The 17,547-nt window shown below is 40.3% G+C and overlaps 1 protein-coding gene across 3 annotated transcripts in view; it reads left to right on the top strand.

Annotated features, from left to right (window-relative positions):
- Window positions 1–17,547, top strand: part of astn2 (astrotactin 2) — a 186,627-nt gene that overhangs the window by 151,992 nt on the left and 17,088 nt on the right. For all 3 annotated transcript variants that reach the window (XM_031859969.1, XM_031859971.1, XM_031859970.1), the window contains 2 exons: window positions 75–208; window positions 1,555–1,703. In XM_031859969.1, coding sequence (XP_031715829.1) covers window positions 75–208; window positions 1,555–1,703 — 283 coding nt within the window. The remainder of the gene's footprint in view (window positions 1–74; window positions 209–1,554; window positions 1,704–17,547) is intronic.

Genomic DNA, 17,547 nt, shown 5'->3' with positions numbered 1-17,547 from the left:
GGGTAAGCATAGATGGATGGGGAGCTTATGTTTCAAGAGATAATTGCATTTCTTTCACCTGTTACCCTTTACAGGCCTTCAAGAGCGCCACAATGAGCTCATACTGGTGTGCTGGAAAGGGCGATGTCATTGATAACTGGTGTCGCTGTGACCTGAGTGCCTTCAGCAAAGATGGCCTGCCTATCTGCAGTCCCCTCAGGCAGCCAATGTAAGTGTGAGGTGATGCCATGACACCTAGGAATTCATGCACAAGAGAGATTTCATGGATGCATGCACTGATGCACCCTCACATATACACATGGACAAGCACACACATACCTGTCTCCACTGACTCCTGGGGCACTTGAGTTGTAGACACGAGCACAGTCCCCAAAGTTCTAATAGCTGTCAGTCGGCCCTTACACTTCTCTGAAAAGAACATGCTCTCATTCAAGGTGTCCTAATAATTCTCTTGAGTCACCCACCCTAGCCATTGTTGCCCTGAGAACTTTGAAAGAGAAACAGGAAGTTGAAAGGGCAATCATTTAGATGATAAGTTTACAATGAAAGCCAATCAAGAATGAAAAGAAAATATTCCCATTAGTATATTACTTTCAAAAGTGAATTAGGTCCAACATCTATTGACTCCATTTTAGAATAATAATAAAAGCTCAACATGGATAAAATGTAGTGTAGCTGCAACAGAGGATTCTGGTCCATCACCTAATGGCATTTGCAGTTAATGTGATTTTTTTTTTCCGTAAAGATCCTCCACACATTATCAATTATAACCAAATGTTAAACCGAATAGTTTTAAATATATTTAGAAGGAATTAATCAGAAAAGATCTGTATATCTGTAGATCTGTATCTTGCAATACCAACTGTGGCCACTATGTCAAAATATCCTCCCACTTCAACACTATTCACCGTTACAATACATACTGTTTCCACAAACATTGAACCTCAGCTTCTAAGCTAATAGATAAAACAGGAATTTTGAACATCTACAATTTTCCAAACATTGAAACAATTGTCTGTTGATAAACTCCAGAACATGTCATTACATTGACCTTGTGGGGAGATTGCTCTTAACTCGCAATACTTTACCAAAAACATATTGCGCAAGTATTGCACAAGTAGTTTTAGACGCTATTACGTTGGTTTTGGTATTGATTTGTTTGTGGATTGGGGTTGTGGTTGTGGAATTGGAGAGGACAGGGCCAGGTGCCACAACCAAAGTTTTGGTCATACTTTCCCTGTGCCCATGCCTGCTGGAGGGCACGACACAGCTGGAGGGCAGGCAAAATGATACTATAGTTATTTTATCTCTTTTGAGGGATTAAAGAGGGAATGCTGTTTTTTTGCCATCCTGTTGTCCAATGACATACTGTATGGGCAGAGGTGTGACAGTCTGTACTCTAATACAACATTGACCACATGGGATTCTTACTTATCCATTTTAGGTTTATGCCCATATTTCAGGTATTACACACACACACAGTATGATTTGAAATTCCAGATGAGGGCAATAAACTGTTGTCTTAACCTTGTCCTTTCTATGTTGCTCCATTAGTGTACGCCTAGCCCCTTACTTGGAGCCCTCAAGCACAATGGTGGCCCTGGAGTGGATGGATGTGGAGCCTCTGATTGGCTGCAAAGTTTCTGACTACATCATCCAGCATAAACGAGTTGAGGATCCCTCGGAGGCAGAGGTCTACACAGGTAGAAAAACTCAATTCCAAGCTTAAGTGATGTACTTGTTGTAAATGTGTGATTCAAACACTGTGATATGACGTGAGCTTGTCTGTTTGCTTGATTTATTGATTGGGTGGTTGGTTGGTTAGTTGATTGATTGGTGGTTTGATACATTTTTTTCATGGATTTTAATCAGACAAAGAAACAAAAATGTGTTAATGTGAAAACACTTATTTCTAACATGGTCCCAAGATGTTAGAAGACAAAGAGATACAACGAAGCACAAGGCATTCAACAACAACAAAAATCCTGAAATCCAAAAACATGCCACCACAATTTATGAGAAATACAAAATAATTCCCACAGTTAAATTAACATTTTGTAAAATGTCAGTATAAAATAGTTAGTCTATTCCAAAGAAAAGCCCTAACCTAACTTCTATAAAACCCTCTCATATTTAAAGACCATAATCCGTAGCAAAAGGCTGCTCCACGCCATTGCACCAGTGCAAAAAAAGGAACTTCTGGCAACATTATTCACTCAATTTACTTAACATGTATGCACACTGGCCCATTTATATCTTAGAACACAAATGTTAAGGACCATACCCATTAATAATACATTGTTATTCACCAAACAGTTTATAAAGACATGTTTTTTTACTGTGTTTGGAATATTCTTTTCCATGCCAAAACCATGCACACTCTCACCCATTCAAACATACAAATCACACATACACATACAAGTACTAAGGAGGAGAATCATTTCTGTGTGGTCTGTGTGGAGTCTCTTCTTCCGTGTCCATTCGGGTTTCCCTCCACTGTTCACAGATGTGGAAAAGGCTCTAAATGGTCTAATTGTATCAGACCATGTAATAGCCGTGGGACGAGCTGAATTTTTCTCAAGATTCTATTGCATGTTTTTACTGCAAATAGGCGGAATATCACGTTGTCCACAGTGTTCAAATAAATAGTATCAGAGTATCTGCTAAGCAGTTACAGAAGTTAAGACAAGTTGTTAAAGTTACAATTGGAGGAAATTAGGGTAAAGTTTTGGTCTGGATAGAGAAGAGAAGGAAGAGCTTAGACTGAAGATGGGAGAAGATGACGTAGGCAATTTATCAAGCGCCATATATGGTGCTGACCATTGTGCCGGAGGGCTAGCGAAGTGGTCATGGTTGTGACAAGGCGATGGGGTGAGTCAGCGGAAGGGTGATAGGAAAGAATTGAATAATATTGGAGAAATGAGGTGGTCTGGAAGAACCTGGCTTTAGTCATTGGGAAGTATGGACAGGACATCGATCACCCCTGGGAGGAGTGCTGATGAAGAGTGGGCACCAGCGAGCGGGGAGAGGGTACAGACAGCTAGAAACAGGCATGCTGGCAGAGGTGAGGTAGGAAGGGGCAGATGGTGTGGGTGACTCACTCTGCTATGTGCCAGTCACCACTATAAATCATGTCATAACAGATAGTATAATACAGATTAGAAGTCAATGTATTTGCCATTTGTCTTTTTTGCTCCCCTTTATGTCTGTCACTGTTTATCTCTAACTGTTAGTCAGGTTTGTCTCGTTTACTCAACTTATTTTATCTGGACAAAGAACTTTGGTGAGTGAAAAAAGCTAACTTAGTTGAGTGCATTGATATGTGTGTGTCAGTTTAGGACCCCCTTATAGAGGAGCAGGTCATGTTAATTGACAGGAAACTCTGGCAGACCATGGTTCCACTTCAGTGGAAACATGTATTATGAACTGTTAGGGCATGCTGCATGCATCTGGATAGCTCTCACTTCCAATGCAAATACCAAAAACTGACTCTACTCAACCCCCTCATTGTTTTCCAAATGGTGGGGGGGGGGGTCAAGATTGCTGATACAAACTTGGAAGGTATTACAGGGATCGATTTATGAAATAATATGGGCCTCTTAAAATGATGAGATCTTGTTCTCTGGACTCAGCAAATAAAAGCCATAGTGTCATTTTCTGACCATTACTCTGACTTATTTTGAAATTATTGGATTTGTACCCACCTCCTGGCTTCTTACGTCAGGGCCATCTTTGACGCACTTTGTAGGGAAATGTAAGTCTGTATAATAAAACCATAATCTGAGATAAATAAAAAGTCCAGTGTGCCCTGCTCACCTTGTGGATACAAAGTAACAAAATAATGTAATGCTCTCAAGCTTAGTCATTCCTCCATGCTTTTTTCTCAGCAGTGTGCCTCTTGACTTTAACACACACACACACACACACACACACACACACACACACACACACACATTCCCTGTTGGAGCTGCCAGTGAAACCAGTCTTCTACCGTTGGCCACTGAGCAGCTCTAATGGAGCAGTTTCGGGATAAATACTTTGCTCGAGGGCATCTTGGTGGTTTATGTGTTTCTTCTTCATTTTCCCTGTTCATATTTTCCAAGACTGTGTGATGACTTGAACCAGTGAGTTTGCAGTCAAGCCTTCCTCTCCAACATCTAAGGGTGGGAACAGACAAAAGGTTTATTCGGCTAATTTTCAGTAAACTGTAATGGACAATCATAGGACAAAATCATGATCCAAAGCTTGGTCAGGACTATTTGGCAATATAGATCATTGTGAGGTGTTCAGATTTTATTTTTAAGAGAGAATATTATGTAAAAAACAAGATGTTTTGCAATTGGATATGCTATTAAGTGAGGCACAAAGATGGTACACTTCATTGTTTTTATATGATCAAATTGCACCATTTAAACAACCCATTCTGAACTCCCTCAGTTTCAAGACAAGGGATTGAGCAGTGCCATCAGTACCCACAGCTTCTCACAGTGGTATGTTTTGAATACAGTACAAACCAACTCGTTCTCACTCCCAAGTCATCAAATACTACCAGTTGGTCAGTGCCCCTCGGCGTCTGATACAGACACTAAAGGGTGCCTCGAAGTAACTTGACTAACTCAAATGTAAACCAGTCCGTGTCTTCATTTGTCAGTTAACACAACTGATGTAAATTAAGAGGGGAAAGTAGGGCAGTTAGGAGGGTTGGATGGGTCAAACAAACACTAACTTTCACCCAGGACGTCGCTGTTAATGTCCCGCGTGAAACCAACCAACCAACCAACTTATTTTACTTAACTTCCAAACTTTACTAATGCAAGACACCATGCATGGCGGAAACTGACACACCGTGCCTGACACATCCAAACCTGACCCTAGAGGGGCACCTAGAGCATCTGAAGAGTAAGGTAAGTCTAGGTAGTCTAGCCAAGAAAGAAAGAAGATTTGCAAAAATAACAGAGTTACCTAAATATAAAAAGGAAGACATTTGGGTAGGCCAGATCGAAGAGAGAGATGCCTGGGCTATAATCTGTTCTGGGGTAAAAACGTACAAAGGACAGAGACATGGACAGTACGTTTGAAATCAGAAGTTAGATGAGACACAGGTCAACATTGTGTGGTGGAGAGATGGGACTTTGACCATCTGCGACATCATCAGTAGTAAGGGCAGCAACTGCTTCCAGGGGATGGGATGCAACCCACGCCAGCATACGCAGAAGCTGAGGCTGCATTGACATCCATTGCTCAGTTAAACCAGCACTTTGGGCTGGTGTCTGAGAGAGAGGACAGACAAACAGACTGCCACACACAGACACTCAGCCATGTTTGAGCATGAGTCACACACTCAGAGCACACACATTCAGCCATGTGTACACTCATACAGATGGTAGACAGAGAGTGAGTGTGGAGATGCAGACACTTGGATGCAGCTCTCAATGGGTTCCCGAAGTCTATGTCACAGCTGTCTAGACTAGGATAGGAAATGATCCCTCCTGAGATAGATATTATTAAAAGTAGTCATTTGACAATGAGAATAAATAGGTCTTGACTTTCCTGGATTGACGGTTTCCACAGTTTTGGCTTCTCTAATTAAAGAGGGAATGGATTCCAGAGATTAATCTCACTGGGAGAACACTGTGGGCTACCTGCTCCTACTCCTTTGTTTCGTTTCAGGGCTAATTTACGATGGGTGTCATCAATGAAAGTTGTGTCCACATATTTTTCATTGGGGTACAGTATGGGCACATATATAATCAAAACGTCTAGATTAGTGGCACCAAAATGCCCAAGTTTAGCCATATAAACTATACCATATTAGTTTATGGTTGTATATGAGAATGTATCTTTGCTTACTCAATTGATGTCGACCTTAAAGACTCCCCAGCAACATCAACATTCATTCACAAATTGTATCACTTCTGTGGGTGTAAGTTGTATATTTCAAACAAATACCCCCATCGTCACTCCCGTTATCACTGCAGATGAGGAATTACTTCTCTTTGAATTTTTCCACAAGCTTGGAGACCGTTTTATCCATGTTAATAAGCTGATTCAAATGATGTAGTATGCCACCCTTTTGGCTCATGTTCTTCATCCGTACCAGCATCCTGCATGAATGGATGCAATCATAGGGTCCTTGAAAATCTTGACAGTGAATGGTATCGTCTTCTAAGCTAATATCCATAAATGTAGCTAATGTGACTCCATCTTGCTTTATGTAAATTATAGAAATGATATTATGCCTATGCTTATAACATAATATAGGACTTCACATTTTCTTGTATAGTGGGCATCAGTGCTGAATGGAAAAGTCATGTCAAAGTTGGAGTTCGTTGTTTGGAGGTGCCTTCTTAAAATATAAACCCTCCATTATGGGGGGAGGGGGGGGGGGTGTAAGTATCAGCCACGTTAGCTCACTGACTGTCTTTAAAACTCCCTCTGCCTCTCCTTCCTTTGTAAATGTCTTGCTCAGTGTACTGTGGCTTACGTATGATTCTTGCACACACAAATGCATCATCATTCATTACATCAGAATCATATTTTCTGCAGCCATCGTCTTGACTGAAAATAGCCACAGATTTGACTTTAAACAGAAAGGACCAACATTATTATGCCCACGTAGAGTTGGACAGTTTGCACTTCCAGCTGTGTCTTCACCTTGATACCAGAAAATAAAGGACCTGAAAGGAAAAGCAGGGTACAAAAGAAATTGAGATTATGACATGTAATCTGTTAGGATCTCGTGCTCTTTTTTTTCTTCTAGCATGGCTTTCTGCAAGCTTTCCAACATCCCTCACATGACCTCTGAAAGCAGGCACCACAAGCTTCCATTTTTAATGTTTTACATCCTTTGGTGTGATCTCTCTACATTCCCTCTCTTAAAATGTATTTGTCCCTCTTTTCATGTATCAGGCTTTTGACGGGTCAGGTCAATTTTTTTAGCATCACCCTGGTCCTCTCACATCTGTACAACCATCAGGCCCCTGTCTCCAGTCCTCCTAGATCACCCCACTTATCAGTAGGGTTTAGGGGGAAAAAAAGTAATCTTTTCTTGGAGGCTTCTTGCTGGTCGCTCACAAATCTTCCCTCTGAGGTTAACATTAGGTCAAGATAGACTTGCTGCTTTGATATGCAAGGAGAGCAGCCAAGGTCTTAGTTCATATATCTTGTTGTTTATATGGGCATGCTGCTTTACTGGCAGCCCAGGTCTGTTCCCAGATATGCATGGGAGAGAATCATGCAATACCTATGATAATATGTGCTTTATTGGTAAAATGGACCAACCAACTGCAGCTTAACCTGACAAGAAACACTGAGACCAACAAAATAATCAGTTTAAAGGTTTTAGATGGCTATTTCAAGGCTGCCAGTGCTAAATACTAACACCTACGGTGCATACACAGAGGCCTCAGTATATTGTTAACTTATGTGAGACTACTCATGTCTTCTCGTAATGCTCTGACATACACCAGGGTTGATCTTAGTGCTCACATGAGCAGTTAATCACAAGAGTTTGTCTGCTTGCTGGCACTTGAAGAAAAAAGAAAATCCCATGTCAGTTCAGTTGCAGATACCTCCCCTTTCTGTCCTTGAATGAAAGTCCTTCCATTTCCACATAAGAAAGCCAGGGCTTGCTTTTCCAAAAATGCGAACAGAAATGTACCTGGTGAACTTTGTTACCTCCTGACAACCACTTGAACTCTATTACTGCTGTAACCCCCAGCTCATCCTGTCAGCTACGTTATACCATAGAAGCTGGGAAGTTTATACATTTCTTAAATAACATTGAGAATGTATAGGGCCCTGCTTACAGAAATGTTTTTTTGATTGATGTTCTGACCATTGTCCTCCTGCATACAATCAATAATGTGAGACCCCAAAAAAGTATTAGCAATTACTAAAATAAGACATGCTGCTCGACTTGCAGAAAGATAAAAAAAAAAAATGAAGGTTCTGTTTTGACACCTTGGTTCTTTGAGTAAAACTGTAATCCAATAAGATGTTTGAAATTAGTACTTGGAAAATACTAGGAAATAAAGGGAAGCCCTGCCATCATACAGAGACAACATCATAAGGTAACTTGTTCTAATAAGTAAGAGCCCACTCTAAACCTTTTTTGATAAAAATGGAAATCAGGATGACGACACTCAACCTGCCATTCTGGTCTCTGAAGAGACTTGAGACTCTCATTTGTCAACGCAGTAGGCCCACAGGGAATCAGGTTTGAAGGAAGATTGTCCTGTTTGTGAGATACAATCACAAACTATTTTGCTTCGATAGGGGGTTCCCAAGAATTGTGTCACCACAGCAGATAAACACCTGCTGTTTGCTCACAGAGCCTGTGTGCTCAACATAGCATGTCAGCATGCGCAGCGGGAAGTGAGTGATGCCGGGAGTCGAGAACAGCCGCCGCGTCACTGGAGGGTGTCTTATTCACAACGTCCATCCTGTCTTTGTCACGAGCAAGGCTGAGGGTATTGCAGACACTGTGGTTAGTGCCAACATCCAGGTCCTGTGGGTTTGCACAGAAGAAGCCTGAACACGGCCAGTGCCAGATGTACAGATGGAGCAGACAGAGAGGGAGCACCTGTTTCTACAAGGCCAGTAAGGCAAGAGGGGCACTAACTCACTGAGATGAAGCGGAGGTGAAAATGAGGTCATGCCTGATTGAAGTTAATTGTCTCAACAGGGTGTGAACCAGTGCTTAAAAAGAAAGCAGATACAAAGGTGAGATGTAATGGCCATACACAGTCTCCAAACATGATAACTCATACCGATCGGCAAGCAAATTCAAATATAAATTTTGGAGATTAATTAAGCTTGTAGACCTTGTCAGTGGGCACAGACTGTAAAACAAATCTAAAATGAAAGAAAACCCTGATCATCAGTGGTATTTGAACTCTCTAGTAAAAGCTTTGCCTCTATTTTCCCTCTCTGTCTCCTTATGTCTGCCTGCCAATATGATTCGATCAAGTGACCCACACTATCGGGAAAAGCATCATGGTCTTGAAAACTTATCTGTGAACAGTATTTACTTGTGTGTTGTGTGATTCACAGTAAGCTACATCTGTAGAATTATTTAGTTATTATTTAGTCATGGCCTTATCAGAGAGACTCCCTTGGGTTCCCGTGGGGCTCATGCATTGGGGCACCAGTATTGTGGTCTAAACCAAATCTCACACTTAGGTGAGATTTTAACGCCTGATGGGGGTTGGCGTGGTTCAAACCAGTTCAGGCCATGTGGGCCTCTCTTTGTTTCACCCCACATGGTGAAGTCCCAACACTGTATTTCATATGGAAGTAAGGTTTATGATTTGCCTTTATGACTGCATTGTGCGCACACCAGTAATGCATATATCAAAGAATAGATCCAAACAATTCAGTGATTTTAATTATAATTGGAGAACGGAATGTCTGCATAAAGTAGCATGCATTATTACTACTATTTACCACGTTGAGTCTCTCTTTTTCTTTATTGACAATTAATAAGAAAGGCCTCTGGAGTTTTGTGTATTATGCTATATCTTACTCATTCTTACCCTAAGGGCTCAAACCCTTGTCTAATATATTTAACAAGCCTCTTGTCCTGCTCTGATTTCAGTCACATCAGTGATGGATATGAGTGATCCACTCTACTGGGCCTCACACAGGCCTCTAGATGGCACACCAAGGCAGAGACAGCATTCACATAGAAGCCAGATAGATAAGCAGTGCTGATGTATTAGTGTGGGACTCAGCATTCCTCTACACAGCAATAGGTCAAACCAACAGTGATATGTAAGAAGATACTGAGGATCACAGATGATATTAAGACATTCGACAAGAATATTGAAATGGACAAACGCTAGAAAATCTCCAGAGGTAAACTTGCAACAGCCCAAAGTTGTGTAAAAGTCAACTCTTTTTTTGATTCAGCATTTATAACTGCCCCAACAGACTGTTGCAGGGATAACGTATAGGCGAACATAAAGCCAATGGGATTTCTCCATTGAATTTTGGATTTTTGCAGATTTAGCTCTGTTGCAAACACAAATTTATTATACTTACACATTTTGTTCAGCAGGATAATCTTCACAAATGAACAGCACTTTTATGATTTTTGAAGCGTGAATGCAGTCACCAAAAGTAAAAAGCTAACGATAGTCTATAAAATAAAAAACTCACCACAAGTGCGAGTATACGCTGTAATGGACTTGTCGCCGTGATGACACTTTATGGTTTCAAAGGTATTTCCTGACATATTTTACAACGTAAATGTTAAAATCGCTGACACTTGTGTAAACCTCAGACCTTATGTCGGACATCTAACCAAAAATCCATTCAAAAAAACCATTAACTTCAAGACGAGGGAACCAGAAGAGCAAAAATGCTGACTTATTTTTGGGTTGTAAGACTGATGCCTGCAGCACATAATAAGGTGGCTCACATGGTTTCACTTAAACATACTATAACCAGGTAATCCACCTTTACCAATAAAACATCTACTTTAAAAATGAGTGAACACCTTAAACAGATACGGCAACTGCAGATTGTTTCGCAAAATCATGCAAGAGTATGGGAATCATTAGTGGTTTACCTACACTGTAATATCAGACATCCTTAAGCTTTGTTTCCTGTCTTCTCAATTGGAGTTCCCAGAAAAAAAAGAGGGTGCCAAAAATGTTATGGAATTTGTCTAATAAAAGGCTTATTAACCAAATGTACCCTGAATTGGCTGAATTCAGCATGCTTTTAGGTTCCATCATCATTTTTTTACAATCCATCTATTGTCTTGTTAGCTGCCAATTTGTGCGGCTTTCCCTTAAATCACAGTTATGCTGAGGTGACACTTTTTTGTGAATTCACTCAACGGCGTGGCACTGTTCTTCCCGCTACTCTCACACAAATGCACACACTTAGTGCTAATTAAAAACCTGTGAGTCTCTGCGTTGCATCACCACTCTGTGATACCTGATTTTGTGGCACAAAGAACAACCGAAGGCAGGGCAGAGCGTGGAAAATTCCTTGAATTGGCAGTAATGACGAAATGAGAAGAGATAGTAGGAAATGTGGAAAGACACAGTGAAGTGACAAAAAAAAAGAAAATGGGCAGAAAAGAGAAAGACAAAGGGGAGAGATCACAATGGAGAGGAATGGAGGAGGGACGCAGACAGACGCAGAGGGTTACACAGCAATGATGTCACCTCATGCTGGCACTGTTGGACTGAGGAACAGATTAGCCATTTGATCTTTGCCCTTATTTTAGTTCCAATTTCCTCCTCCGAGCTCACACAGCCAGCTTATTAGGATAGATGACATGTGGATCTTCCTCTGTTTTAGACTTCTCTTCTGTCACATACTTCTCTGCTTTCCTCATGTCCCTTTTTCTTCTGTGATCAGCGGTATCCCCCCACCCCTGTTTCTGTAACAGCTCCATTATTGTTTGAGACCAAAAAATGCGTCGATAAGCCCTCATTCAAAGAGATTGAATTATATGGAGATAAACGTTGTCCTTGAGCATGGGTGCAGATAACAGATTGGAGTGACACAGCTGACTCTCTTTGTTTTGTTAATTAAAGATGACCTCATCGCTAAAAATGGACGCTGTGCACCTCCTCGTCACGAGCCTCGCCATCAGCAGATTGCAGATTGAAGGCAGGGGGCCAAGGGCTTTCTGCATTCCCTTTCCCTTTATGCATCCTTTCCCATTTTGTCTCTTCACACACACGTTGTTAGACTCTTTCTCTTCGCCATAGGTCTAGACTTTCCTGGTTACATTTTTTTTGTCTCTCCATCTCTCAGTAACCATAACACTCCCTCTACATCCCTTATGTAGATTTGGACATTTGATGTTCGTGGAACGTCTAACTCACATTGATGGATTTGTGCTTGAATTATAATTAAGACAAGAAGAGGATGCTGCCCCTCAGTGCCTTCCTTTTAATTCATTACAGTGTGTTCGGGGGCATTTTGTCATAATGATAATGATGAAATCTTTGTGTGGAAAGAAACATTGGCACGACTCCTGGTTGTCTGGGCTTGATCTTGGTTGAATTTGGAGCCAGCTAAAAATCAATTGAAATGCCTTTAAACATTACGCTGGGATTGATTTGACAAATGGTTTTTTTTTGGGATTGATTACTCTCACTTTGCAATTCAGGGCATTGTAAACACTTACAGTGGTAGAAATAAATATTTACTCAAGATGGAATGGCTCTCTGCGTTAATAAACTGGAAAGTACCCACAATCATGCATAGATGTATAGCCATTATTGCCTAGACACATTTTGCTGCTGATAAATATTGGCCAAAAGACGCCCCAAAAATTGCAATTAAGTCGTAGCTGTCCAAAATCTAAAACTAGTGCTCATGTATTGTCCTAGCTAGTATTTTCTCTCTTTTGCTGCTGGGATCTGGCAAGAGCGGGTTTGGTTTTAAACATGTATAACAATGTAACTATTGATACTAATATAATTAATATCAATAGCATTATTAACATAGATTACAGGGGCACCACACTGGGATCAGGGACCAATAACCAAACTGTGGATTAGGTCTCATAATTGGTGTTCACTCAAAATGTCAATAGTTACGGTAGTATTTAACATTTATAGAGTGAACAGTGAAGGTTTGAAGGTTTGCACTGGCTATACCAACCAGCTATTATCATATATGCACAAAATATCACTGCTCTTTAAAACTGTAACAGTTTTTTTATCTTTAACAATACTGACCAAAATCAATATTATTATAAGTCAGTAAAACATCTATTATTGCTTCCTAAAAGCAACAAACAAGCATGTGGCTTGGGGTGTGTGTGTGTGTGGGGGGGGTGTGTATGTGTGGGTGTAGGAGGGGGAAGAGAGAGAGGAAGACAGAGAGCAAGATGTCGGACATAGTCACGTGAGTGGCTCCACAATGGCGGCTTACCCGTAATTATTTAAAGGGTGAATAAAACACACAATGGAGGCCGCGCTGAACACACCACATGGGTATGAGTGAGCTTAACGACATATGTGTGTGAGTGTATATGTGTGTATAAATACGGGGGGGGTGGGTTAGTTAAGAAAAGAAGATGAAGCACTTAAAACATGGCAGATCCTCACCACAGCACTAAAGTACAGTAACTGTAACTTTATCACACTTAAAATTAAACAAACAAACAAGGTTACAAAAACACACTATGACCTATCTCTGCCCAGACAGTAGCCACTTACTTGAGATTGCTTCGTGCTGAATAGTGCTGCATTATAATGAAAAGTGTTTCTCATACTTTATCCTCCCATCATAAGAATATATTTTTACTTAATGCATCACCATTTATATTTGGAAAACTCTAACATGAGAGATATTTAATAAACAAGCCAACCTTCTGAATTATCTACAGTAAAGGATGCCATTGTACTAACCCTGAAAATCCAGCCCAAACTGTGATAAAAACAAAATATAATTTGTTTCAAATTGAAGTATTACCATTAACTATACAGGCAGTCTTTTTACTGTCATGGGCAAATGGACCATGAGAACTCTCTTGTAACCTAAGTCCTATGGGAGCTCCACCTTTAGTCATAGAACTAGAGTTACCATTTATAACCACTCTCAGTTACAAGCCTAACTGACATTGTGCAGAAACATTACACAAAATGACCACCACACAACATGTACTGGAAAAGTTAGCTGGCCCGAGCTGGTCTCAGCGTAAGACACAAGCAATAATTGCTCACCCTACACGCTCTACAGAGCCAGCTGAAGCCATGGGAGCCCACCAGTCTTGTGGTACAGCAGGTGGAGGATGGCAGTGCACATCAACCAGTCAATACAGTGCAGCATCACAGTAAGACACAAGCCAACACCCTGTCATCTCCCACTGGTCTATTCTTAGTGCTAGATACAGACCCAGGGGGAGACAGAGCTACAGTAAAAACAGACTACACGTGGGTCACATGCTAAAAAGCAAATGTTAGCGTACTAAACTAAAATGATTTTTGATTTTGATCTTTGAGTTTATTCTGGTTGCCTCCTTGTGGTTGTTTTTTTATTTTTTTATTCTTGATATGTATTCATATATGCATATATAACAACCAGCTGGATAATGCAGCAAGTACTTATTACAACACTACAAAGTAATGGTACAAGGACAGTTCGAATCGAGTATATATCTGCATAGCGCAATGCAGAATGCACTTTATTACATGATTCTGCATCAAAGTGTGAGCACATAATTCCCTTCCAATCTATTTTAGCCCTCTCTCTCAAACCTCGAAAAAAATGTTTTTCATAAATAAATGATGTATCTTTCTGCCAGAACAATGCCTCAGCAGGGTTGTCCAAAGGGATGTCCCTCTACCTGATTAGAAAAACCTTTGCGCAACTCAACCTGCTTGGAGAAATCTATTTCCCACAGTGCTTTGTTCCTACCACTAAATATGTGCCAAGGATGACATTAGTAAATCCCCACAACTCAATTGCAACCCCCTCCCACACCTTTAGTTTTACCTTGAATTTCCTCCCATAGGTGGCATTGTGTGACATTAGTTTCCATGTGACTGTTTGTGTGTACCTGTGTAATGTCTACGTCGTGTGAGAGAGAGAGAGAGAGAGAGGCAGGGAGGAAGGTAGCATTGTGGAGGCTCGGTGTGGGGGGTGGAGGGTTGAGTGCTGACAGTTTTAACGGAAGAGGCCGGAGCATGTTTGGCAGCACAGGAAATATAAAGCTTGTGATTTGTTTGTTAATATGTAGCTTTGAACAGAGTCCACTGATATTAGGTTAACATAGAAGGAGAGAAAGAATAAAACAGAGTGGAGAAAGAAGGTAGTTTGAGGACAAACATAAATGTAATTTGAGAAAGGAGAGGATGAACAGAAAAAACACATGTGAGACCAGCACATACTTTATACTGTGGATATGTCCATGCAGTACTTCAGAATTAAAATGTATTATTACAGTATGTGAACTTATTACATAATTTCTAATTTCCAGTAAGAATTTCTAATTCATAGACAAAAATTGGTTTTTGAAGCACCGAATTTTGCATAACCTGTGAACACAACAAATACTGAATTATGGATTAAGATGGAATGTCAAATTAAAGTTTCAACTTTTTAGTAAATGAAAATAATTTCAGCTGGTATGATGGAAATATAGCACACAAAAATATCTTGAAATATTGTGTATATTATCATATCCAGCTAATGTTTTACAGTACAGTTTTTATCTTTGGTTGTCTACTGGCAAAATTATTTACAATATGAAAAAGTTGACAATTGAGGAAAAGGACCAAAAATATAATTGTTAAAAAAAGAACAGCAGCACGTATACATGTTTTAAATGCACTGATAGCTGTAATTTCTACTGTATAGAACAATTTCATTACTATTTTCTTTCACTGTACAGACATCTAGATACATTCATACATCCCCTAACTAACCGGGTAAAAGAACATTGCCGTACTGCAGTGTTTTTTCTTCAGGCACTTCCCCTCAAATTTCTTCTTAGAGCAGAAAAAAGTCCTAATGTGTGAACCTACTGACCTTTAGAATTTATATTTACACTCTCTTTCTAACTCACTCACACATAAATACACACACACACACACACACACACACACACACACACACACACACACAGCTAATGGCTGCGGCAATTACACTGTCTGAACTCAGTGGCATAATTGAAAAGGTATGTCGGGGATAACAGTATAACAAGTCTGGCTTCCAACATAAGACGAAATTCCACCATGTACACACCTGTCTACACATCCTGCCACAGAAGGACTAACAAGTTGAAGGTGTGCATGTTCATTGTGTATGCATGGTCGGGTCTCCTAAAAACTACGTTCCCATACAACAAAATTGCTCTGTCAATTGTGATTCGGGGGAAATGCATTTTCACCCTGATTACGTTAGTTTTTGACGTATTACAAATACATTTCTACATAGTCTAACAAACAGAGTACTTTCACTCAAGGAGACTGCTGTTTGTGTAAACCCAAAGTCAACGTTGACTTATTTTCATATATATCCTAATACAACTTAAATAGCATAACAAACCTAAGCCAAACCTTGATGTTTTTACCAAACTTAACCAAGTAGTTTTGTTGCCTAAACATGACCAAGCAATTTTATTGTATTTGTGTGTGTTTACCGTTTACCATATGTTTAAAACTAAGACCATATTCCAGGAGAAAATATGTTTCCAATCCATTCTCCTTTCCGACAGTCGGTCAGTGCCCCTCAGCATCAGAAATTGACACACGAAGGCTCCCTTTAGTGGCTATATGCAACAACTAACTCCAAGCTTAAACCTCCCTTGGGGTTATGGACAGTAAGAGCATGTGATGTAATACATACAGTGCGTGAGAGTTTATGTATTTATGTACGGTGCAAAATTAAAAGTTGATATTTTGTCACCTGAGTCACGTAATTTGTTAGTGTTGTTATTTATGTGAGTTGCTAGTCACGTGACTGGTTTGTCACTTGCTAGTGCCAAGGGGCTCTGACCAAGTGTTGGTATTTGAAGAGTTGAAAGTAAGAATGTGTTGACGTTTCCCTCGAAACATAACTGAGAATGCAATTTAGTTGTATGGGTAGGTACTTTTGTAGGAGACAGGGTTGGTATTGGGTTAGTTTATAATCCCTCTGTTGTGATTCAATTGCTCTACTTGCTCAACTTTCTGTTGACTCTTTGTTATTTCAATGTCCCCGCCTATGGCTACTATTCACCCCATGCTGCCCACAGAGGAAGGAGCTCTCTTTAAATGTGTGTGCCCACCCCCTCCTTTTTTTGTTTATGTGATAAGGATTTTCTAGAGGGGTTTTCCTTTTCTTCTTAGAGAATTTGGGTGAGTCTATGGTTTGGGACTGTTGCTGTTGTGTGCCCGCAAAGCCCTTACAGATATGATATTGGGTCCGTACAAATAAACTTGACTTGACTTGTTTGCAACTACATCATAGTTTTGAGGCCTGTGTGTTTGAATCAGAGCGGTTCTCTCTTTATGCTGTCCGTCAGCCCATCTCGTCATGTTCCCATGATTTGCTATTATTTGTTCCCCTTTCAGTTTACTAAAAAGGTCACCTGGCATTTACCATGAGGATTTAATCGCCATATGAGCTGGAGAACACGCAAAATGGCTTTTACCGTAATAGAATTTCGGGGGCCTTAATTTTTGCCAGCTGTGTGCTGTTCTTGCTTTTGTATTGACAGAAATGTTGATGGACCACAGGACTACCCATGAGGAACGTCTCAGAAGGGTAGAACCATTACAGCTACTTCTGGGTGGGTTTTGATATCTCACTCTGGGGTTAATGGATTTGATTTTGAGTATTATTAACAAATTCTAGATCGGTATGCAAGCACTTAAAAGCTACCACCTTGGAGGCAGTAGATGATTGGAGGTCCTCAATAGAAATTAGCAAACTTCCAGACATAGCCAAACATGTGTTCCAACTGCTTGTAAAAAGACTACCAGTTTAGCAGTTGAGTCATACCATCATTTTGCATGTGTGAACACTCCACATTTGATTTAATAATTTCCTCACCCAAGTCTCCACTCCTTCAGAGGCATTTACACA

Source organism: Anarrhichthys ocellatus, unplaced genomic scaffold, assembly GCF_004355925.1.
Source record: "Anarrhichthys ocellatus isolate YVR2014 unplaced genomic scaffold, GSC_Weel_1.0 scaffold23, whole genome shotgun sequence".
In the NCBI taxonomy this organism is placed as follows: domain Eukaryota; kingdom Metazoa; phylum Chordata; class Actinopteri; order Perciformes; family Anarhichadidae; genus Anarrhichthys; species Anarrhichthys ocellatus.
Note: the sequence above shows the minus strand (reverse complement) of the source record. Positions and strands in the feature narration are given on the sequence as shown.